The 9,127-nt window shown below is 40.5% G+C and overlaps 1 protein-coding gene across 1 annotated transcript; it reads left to right on the top strand.

Moving 5' to 3' along the window:
- Positions 1–404: 404 nt before the first annotated feature.
- MED21 (mediator complex subunit 21) lies at positions 405–8,603 on the top strand. Its single transcript, XM_035321554.1, has 4 exons — positions 405–556; positions 775–889; positions 3,861–3,961; positions 6,361–8,603. Exons 1-4 carry the CDS (start codon positions 515–517, stop codon positions 6,535–6,537), a joined length of 435 nt encoding a protein of 144 aa, XP_035177445.1. The 5' UTR covers positions 405–514; the 3' UTR covers positions 6,538–8,603.
- Positions 8,604–9,127: the final 524 nt, after the last annotated feature.

Genomic DNA, 9,127 nt, shown 5'->3' with positions numbered 1-9,127 from the left:
AGGGGCCCAAAGCTGAATACAGCATTGAAGATGCAGCCTAACCAGAGCAGAGTATAAGAGGATGATCACCTTCCTGGTCCTGCCGGTTACATATCTAGTTTGCTGACCCTGTTCAGCCAAATGGGGTTCCCACAGTTCAAAGTCTGGAAAAACTCTGGAAATGAGCCTTCTGTCACTGTCCGGTCTCAGCTCAGCATTGAGAGGACACACGGTAGCTCCCAGTGCCTGTGAGAGGCTCCATAAACCCCACTTACTCCAGGCTCAGCACCGCACCTAGCTAGCTTGCAGAAGCCCCAGAACAAACCTGCCGGCTTCAGTAATGCCTTAAAAACGAGCGGTAGCTTTGCGCTTACACTGTGCTAACAGCTTTGTGGCTCGGCTTTGATACTCATTGTCGTGGCTCGGCTTTTTAACCAAGTCCCGAGTTACCCGGGACCGCGGCTCCTCCCGGCCTACAGGGGGCGGGCCCGGCCCGGCTCGGCCTGGTATCCGGGCGGGCAGGGACAGCAGCGCCATGGCGGACAGGCTAACGCAGCTGCAGGACGCCGTGAACTCGGTGAGGCGGTGCTGCTTTTCCCTCCTGTACTTTCTGATTTTTTATTTTTGCAGGGGAGAGGAGCTCGGTGTTGGGCTCCCTGCGCTGGCAGCCCTGGGGGCATCGCTGCTGCTGGCCGCGGGTACTGCTCCAGTCCGAGCCGCGGGAGCCGGGGGGCGAAATGGGATAGAAACGGTTGCGGTGCTGAGGTAAACTAACGGTCTCGTTACTGCCCGCAGCTCGCAGACCAGTTCTGCAATGCCATCGGAGTGCTGCAGCAGTGCGGCCCGCCGGCCTCCTTCAGCAACATCCAGACGGCAATCAACAAGGACCAGCCGGCTAATCCAACAGAAGGCAAGTCCTCCTGCCTCTGCTAGCGCATCGCGAGCGTGTCCCGATGCGATGTGCTCTGTGGCCCTCGCTTTGCATCATTTCGTGCTCAGCAGACAGTTCCACCAGTAACTCGAGGGGTGACTGAATTTAAGTCACAAAACAACATCAACTGCACTTGCTGTATAAGATCGTGGTAGAAGAAAGATCATTTTATGTGTTTCTTGTGGTGGTTTATTTGCACACATACAGTAGCATTTTCTATATAAGTTAGTGCAATAGGACTGCTGGGGGAGGTTGTTAGGGAGCAGCCATTTACTTCCCAAACTTTTTTTTTTTTTTTTTCTCAAGAATAAGGGTTAGTTTTATGAAGTTGAGCATGAATTTAAAATTCTCAATTTCATAGACTTGTTATTTATATTTCTGTATGTATTGTTTGCTTATGAAATTAAGGAATAATGTCATGTTGACTTTCCCAGCTGACAAACAATTGTGTTTTTTGGTTGCTGTTGGTAGGTTGTTTGGGTATTGTTTTTTGTTTGTTTGTTTGTTTGTTGTTTTTTTTTTTTTTCTGAGAGAAATAAAACTAAGGTACTAAAATTGAAAAGCAAACTAAAAGTTCTATGTAATCTTAGAATTTCAAGTTAGTATTTAAATCATTATGTTATCATCATCCTAAATCAACACCCCCCTATTGTTTTTCCCTGAGAAAATGTCTGCTTTATCTGTCTTATTCATTTCTCTGAATGTAGTGAGTTCAGTAAAATCATATAACTGAGTTAATGATGCTGATCAAACAAAACTACCTGTTACACATCTTTGGATATTTAAATTCTTAACAAACAGGCCTTAAAGCTCAGTGTGGAGAACACTGATGTACAGGTAAGAGTATATATGTGATAACACAGAGGACAAGCTTTTATTTGTCAGAGTGCTTTTGGTTGCCTGGGTTGTTGGTTTTATTAAAGTCAAGCGTACCTTTGAGAATGTCAATCTTTTCTATTTTTTTTTCTATTAGAGAGTATTTTCTCAGTTCATGAAAGATTTATGGAAACAATCAACAGGAAAAAATGTGTTAAGATCTTAAATTATAAATTGAAGGCTGTTTCAGTATTCTAGCTGCAGTAACAAATTGATTCAAATTGAATGGATACAATTCCATATGGGAAAGCTTTGTTTCTGACTTATAGAGCCTCTTACTAAAAATCCATGTAGGTCTTTCAAAGATCTGGTAGCTAAATTAAGATCCATTATAAACTTATGTTCTTCTGTTTCTCAGTGGTAATTTAACTTTTTCTGTGGCTGAATAGTTAACTTTTTTAAGACTAACAAACCTTGCATTCTTTCATGATTCTTAACATAATTTAAATAGTCTGTGTATTTGAATCATTACCTTTACAGTTTCTAGTATTGTCTTTAAGTCTAGTGATAGACTTCAAGGCAAGGGTTGAAAGGTTAAATGAGTTCTTAGCTACTTTCAGTGCTTAATGTAGTGACTAGAGTACTTAGTACTGTTCTTAGAAATTTCTTAACTGGCTAACCACGATGGAGTTCTAGCTATTTTCTCATTTATATAAAGCACAGCCATGTGTATAACCAGCTACCTTGTTCTATCTGGGATTGTAGTCAAACTACCATCATCTTTGTAGAATGGCTCGGGTTGGAAGGGACCTTAAAGATCATCCAGTTCCACCTCCCCTGCCATGGGCAGGGATGCCACCCACCAGACCAGGTTGCTCAGGGCCTCATCCAGCCTGGCCTTGATCACCTCCAGGAATGGGGCCTCCACAGTTTCTCTGGGCAACCTGTGCCAGTGCCTCACCACCCTCTGAATGAAGAATTTCCTCCTAACCTCTAATCTAAGTCTTCCCCTCCTTTTGCTCAGTCAGATAATGACAAGACAAGGGGGAATGGTTTGAAATTAAAAGTTGTTCTCCATCTTTCTTACAAGCCCCCTTCAAGTACTGAAAAGCTGCAATGAGGTCACCGTGGAGCCTTCTTTTCAGGCAGAACAGCTCCATCTCTCTCAGCCTGTCCTGTAATGAGGTGCTCCAGCCCTCTGCACATCCTTGTGGCCCTCCTCTGGACCCGCTCTAAGAGGTCTACATGCTTCTGGTGCTGGCAGCCCCAGAGCTTGCTGCAGCACTCCAAGTGGGGCCTCACAAGAGAGAGCAGAGGGGGACAATCCCCTCCCTCAACCTGCTGACCATGCCTGTGTTGATGCAGCCCAGGATGCAATTAGCCTTCTGGTCTGTGCAAGCATGCAGTGCTGGCTCTTGCCAAGCTTTTGGTCCACCAGAACCCCCAAGTCCTCTCTGCAGGGCTGCTCTCAATGAGTTCTGCTCCCAGTCTGTTCCCATGTCTGGGATTGCCCCAGCCCAGGTGCAGCACCTTGCACTTGGCCTTGCTGAACCTCCTGAGGTTCACGTGGGCCCACTTCTCCAGCCTGTCCAGGTCCCTTTGGATGGCTTCCCTTCCTTCTCTTGTATTGACTGCACCATTCACATTGGTGTCACCTGCAAACTTGCTGAGGCTGCACCTGATCCCATTGTCTGTGTCATTGATAAACATATGCAACAGTACCGGTCCTGAGACAGACCCCTGAGGGATACCACTCATCACCAGCCTCCACATGGACATAGAGCCATTGACCACCTCTCTCTGGCTGCAGCCTTCAAGCCAATTCCTTGCCCACAGAATGGTCCTCCCTTCACATCCATCTCTCTGCAATCTGGAGATCAGGATGTCATGTGAGACTGCATCAAAGGCCTAACAGAAGTCCAGGTAGATGACATCAGTTGGTTTTCTCTTGTCAGCTGATGCAGTCACTAATATGGTTGTGTTCTTATCAATTATGATACTGTTACAATCTTCCTCTAGGGGAAATTTTAACATCTGTATACTTCAACTCTTTAGAATTTTCTGTTGTAAAAGCAGAGTTGTGCTTATTTCAGTAATGTGTTGAGTAGGCTGACTTTTTTTCATTCTTTTAAAGAATATGCCCAGCTGTTTGCAGCATTGATTGCACGAACTGCAAAAGATATTGATGTTCTAATAGATTCCCTGCCTAGTGAAGAATCAACAGCAGCTTTACAGGTAAGAGTACTTGTAATTAAAAATATCAACTGTTACTGATGGCAACCTTCCTTCTTTTTTAAACACTTTTTTTTACAGTCAGACATGCAATCATAAAAAGTGACTATAGCGTAGGCCTGAATTTTTCGTGAAGGTAGCGTGTCAGTATTTTTATGGGCTCACTGGAAAAACTGCTCTTTACATTTGGTTCTTAATATGGCTATACACAGAATATTTTAAACTTTTTGGCTAGAAAGATTTCCAAAATAAACTTATAATAACATAACAGTTGTAAAGCATAGTACAGCTATCTGTGTTCTTTAGATATTCTAATATTAATGCAACAGATGTGACAGTACTGATGTGCATTGACACTGTTGGCTGCTTGTTTTCCCTTGGATCTTTCATAGTCTTTTGCTCATTAGAGCTGTTTCATTTTGTAGCTGCATTTTTGTAGCCTTTTGTTCTCCCACAATGTTACTGGTTGTTTAAGGATTGGCAGGGTATGTTTTAAGTTCTCTATCTCTGTCACAAAGCAGTTCCTTCACTTTTCAGTAATAGGATGTACTCTTTTGGACCAGCCAGGCAATCTTAATGTTTTTATTTCTTGTTCTTCCTTTCTTTAGACCACAGAAGCTCTAGGAAGAACTTGGGCAAAAACAGTTATTAGCAGGTGTAGCCAGTATCATAACTTGCATTCCCTGCCTTACAGGAATGGAACTGCTGCAAAAGCTTGAGCCCTTTTGCAACATTCAGCTGTTTCTTACTTCCAAAAAATGTCTCAGACCCACAATTCAAATAATGCTTTTTTTTTTTTTTTTTTTTTTTTAATGTTCTGTGTACAGACCTTGCATATTAAATGTAATTTTTTGGACTCTAGCTTCTAAATTTACATTAAGTATTTTCTTTTTAGAATGCAACAAGGATACAGAAAATTCAATTTCTTTGAGAAATCTAGTTGCTTTAAGATCTCCTGAAGGTTTTACACCAGGGTTGATAATCTGTTACTATCCAAAAGAAATTTGGAAACCTTACTAATAACAATTGAACATACTAATTGGGAATGTAAACACCAGCCTCATTTCATGTAACTGTATCTAATAGTTGAAGACTTCTTTCTGCTGCAGCTAAATTAGACTTCTTCCATGACTGAGTTAGGTCTGATTGTAGTGACAGCTAATGCAAGCAAACCAGAGTGCTCCAGAAAGGAATTAGTTATCTAGTAGGGGCATGCTTTCCTCTGAGTTGATATTCTAACAGTTTCTAGCTTAGTTAATGCAGAACTTGGTTTCAAAAGAACTTCTGATCATTTTTGCTTGGTTTTGAGAAGTTAGCCTGGATTCCATCTTTTACTTATTCTAATTTTGACTTTTATTTTCTGTTGTTTGAATTAGGGTGCTACTAAAGATAAATATTCTGACTTTAAAAAGACTATTTTAATGGTGATTGGAATACTCTAAGGTATGCAATGGAGGTTTAGTTGAGAAAGGCAGATAGACACCTGATAGGTAGGCTTAACATAAGTGATAAAAGGGGCTGCCACCTTAATACCCAACACAATTTACTGATCCCTCTTGAGGTCTATTGTGTCGAGGCTGATGCATATTTTGTTCCAAAATGGCAGATTACTTGCAGTCAACCTTATAACAACTGAGACTGAACTAACTGAGCTGGATTCTATATTTTGAGCTTGTATGTTTTTCTATTCTTTCTCTGACCCTTCTTCCAAGGTCTGTCAAGTCTTAGGTGATATATTAACCTTCACTGTACATGAGTCTTGCAGAGCAGGAGATTAATATGTTCCATAGAACTTGCCAGTTTAAGCATGATTTTAAGAAGACCCATTAACCAGGTTTTAAGGGTTTGGGTAGTAGTTAAAAATGTCTGAAGCCAATTTTGTTTCATCTGTTCTGTAATTGAGTTGGAACAAGTTTGAGTAGCTTTAAATTTGGTAAATATTTTACCTGAATGCTGAAGCTCAGGTGCTTTATTTCTCTAACTTTGTCTAACTGAAACATTTTTGTTCAGAAATAAAATATGTGATTTTGTTAGTTTCATGTGAAATATGCTATATAATAGGAAGGTCTAAATAAGGTCCCCATAAGATGTGAGGATAGTTTTCAGTACCTGTGTGGGGAAGGGGATAAATATTCACTTATTATCAGGAGAGCTAAGAGTTGCAATATGAAAGCAGCTAACATCTCTGTTTGGTGTTTTTCATTTACTCCATGTGGATATGCACTGTGTTTCAGGCTGCAGCCTCTAATGGGTTACTCTGAATTTAAAAGTGTAGCATTTGGGGCTAAAGGGAGAATCTTTGTTTTCTAGGGGGTATTGACTGTTATATACCGCTTCCCCTTAGTAAGAAAGTCAGTTTTGTGTATTTGAGGATCCTTACTCGTCTCTCTTCCATTTTAAAGGCTGCTAGTCTGTATCGATTAGAAGAAGAAAATCACGAAGCAGCTGCCCGTCTGGAAGAGGTGGTTTATCGTGGAGATATGCTGCTGGAAAAGATACAGAGTGCCCTTGCAGATATTGCCCAGTCACAGCTGAAGACAAGAAGCGGTACGCATAGCCAGCCCCTTCTGGACTCGTAGCACCAGGGGGCAGCGCACCCCTGCAAAACACAACAGCGAAAGCCAGGTGAAACCACAGCCCTGTATCTACAGGGAACTGCAGCACCCAGCCCTGCTCCTGTGGGACTTCCAACTTCTCTGATCGTTGGTAACAATGTCTTTCCTCAGAGGTTAAGGCATGTGACATGTGAGAAACACATGGTAGTTCTCTTCTGAAATTTCATATCTTAGTGTGTATTTCTTTGACTTAAAATATTAATATCTTTTTTTTTTTTCTGTTCATAGATATGTCTGACTTCAGTATGTTACTTTTTATATGGGCCTTAATGTCTAAAAGAAACAAAATTACTGTAATAATATTTGTATAATTTACTCATCTGTCTGCAAACTTCTGTGTTCTTGGTGTATTTTCTGTAAAGCTCAAATGCTGTTTAATTTGCCAGAGTTCATACAGATAATGCTAGACAATGGCATGAATACAGTGGTGGCCATCTGTTTTAATTAACAAAAATGGTAATTAAACATTTGTATTACTACTTAGCTTATCTTTTACAGAGCAAATAAAGGGGTAGGTAAACTCTAAAGTTTTCAGAGTAAGTGTTCATGCCATTGGTATCTCATTTAAAAATAAATAAATCTGCAGATACCTGGTATGACATTTATTATCATTTGTAATTCACAAACAGGTCTTTGACTCCATTGCAGCCACTGACATGCTGTTACTTGCTCATTGCTCTGCTTCTGCTGCTGCTCTGCATTCTCATGGCAACTGGTGAATTCCTCTAAAGCAGACAGCAATGAGGTAGCATTGGATGGCTCTGAGAAACTAGCATGAAGAACCAAAAGTAACTTATCTACTATTGCTTTTCAGCATAAGCAGTTGCTGCCATGTGAATGCTAAAATCATAAGCAGCAAAAGGCCTGTAATCCCCACCATGCTGTAGAGAGGTTTTTCTTTTTATCTTCACACATTGAAAAAACTTGTGCCCCTCCTCCTAGGACTCTAGAAATGCCAACATCTTTTATTTCATTTGGAAAAAATAAAATGCAAAATAAAACCAACAAAAACAAACCCACCAGATGATTTGGGCTTCAGCACATGAACTTGGAGTTGAACTGTTGGTTGCTTTCTGTCTTTGAGTTACCCATCTCGTATTACTCTTTATTTCTACATGTCTACTCATTTTCTGATCAAGACTACCTACTTCTGTGTATTGGACATGCATCAACTTAGGTAATGTGTATTGCTAATGTGGATGGACTGATAAGAGCAATTCAAGTAGGTCTTTAGCAATCTGATCTGTAGGGAATTAGATCCTTCTGCTTAGTAGGCTGCACCAATGGAATGAAGAGTGTAATATGGCACAGAGTGGTAGGTGTTGTAGCAGCATGTTTTGTGGATTAAAAACTACAAAGGTGTTCCAACCTGTAAAATATTAAAATTGACGTATTTAATCAGGCTTGTATTTAATATTTAGTTAAACTTGCATTTCTATAGTCATAAATTTAGTCTGCTATTGCCAGGCTTACACCATACAGATTGCTGAGAAGAAGAAACAACTGGGGAGGTAAAAAGGCTACAGCACAATTCCAGTTCTCTAATGGTATATTTATGTAAAATAACTGAGCTGTGGCAACTTACTAAGCCTTGTAAATATGCCTGTGGTCAATGGAGGCTGAGGGGCAAAATTTTCATTTGAAGTAAGCTTGTCGGGCCTACTCTTTTCTGGAAAAACTGCAACCCGTGCATCTGAAGATGATAGACTTGGAAAACTTTAAGTGAAGTGCTTGGGGTTTGCTTATGTATTTTTATAGGTATTGAGACATCTTTATTTCATATTTGTACATTCCTGGAAAAGGGATTAGTTCTTTATAGTAGATTCCCTAGTACAGTTGAATATGGACATCACCTCAAATTTGTTGACTTTGAAACTTCCTTTTTCAGAGATGGTGTACGTTTTCACTATCAGTACAGTTTTTGTTTCATATATTTTTATTTTTGTACTTGAAAGCTGTTGTATTAATGCAACTTAATATTGCTTAGCTGTAGAAGTTTTCCTTATTTGAATACAGTAGACTGCTTTAAATTAAAGTGTGTGTTGGTAACTAGGTTAATCACACTTGAAAGAAAATTTTAAGACGTATAAGCTCCCAGTATGTATATGTGGTTTCTCAGACTCTGCCTCTGTATAGTTCAGCAAATGCTGCCGATTTAATTTAATAGGGATGCAGTCTGATCCAGGTTAAAAAGCAGGAGAGCCAACATCATTCCTCTTTCCTTTGAGAAATAATGTAATGAATGGGTGAGTGAGTAGCAATGTAAGATGTGACCCTGCTAGTCCTCATATGCTGTGTTGCTGGACTAGCTATTGTAAGTCTTTACCTGCTGTTTCCCAGGCTGCAGCTCATTCTGTAAGGCTGCATGGCTTACATGCAGCGTGTTGTGGCAGAAGGGTAATAACATCTAGTTGCTACAGCTGTCTAGTGGAGAATGCATTAGGTCTGGGGCTTGGAGATGGGGATTCCTTTCCCCTCTGTCCTAGACGGGTTGATTTGTCTGGTCCCTGCTCTTGGGACTTAAATATTTTTTATTTTTTATTTTTAAATGTAT

Source organism: Oxyura jamaicensis, chromosome 1, assembly GCF_011077185.1.
Source record: "Oxyura jamaicensis isolate SHBP4307 breed ruddy duck chromosome 1, BPBGC_Ojam_1.0, whole genome shotgun sequence".
In the NCBI taxonomy this organism is placed as follows: domain Eukaryota; kingdom Metazoa; phylum Chordata; class Aves; order Anseriformes; family Anatidae; genus Oxyura; species Oxyura jamaicensis.
Note: the sequence above shows the minus strand (reverse complement) of the source record. Positions and strands in the feature narration are given on the sequence as shown.

Coding starts and splice junctions, on each gene's coding strand:
- MED21 (XM_035321554.1), top strand. CDS start 515: ATGGCGGACAGGCTAACGCAGCTGCAGGACGCCGTGAACTCG. Junction 557..774: donor TGCAGGACGCCGTGAACTCG/GTGAGGCGGTGC, acceptor TACTGCCCGCAG/CTCGCAGACCAGTTCTGCAA. Junction 3,962..6,360: donor AATCAACAGCAGCTTTACAG/GTAAGAGTACTT, acceptor TCCATTTTAAAG/GCTGCTAGTCTGTATCGATT.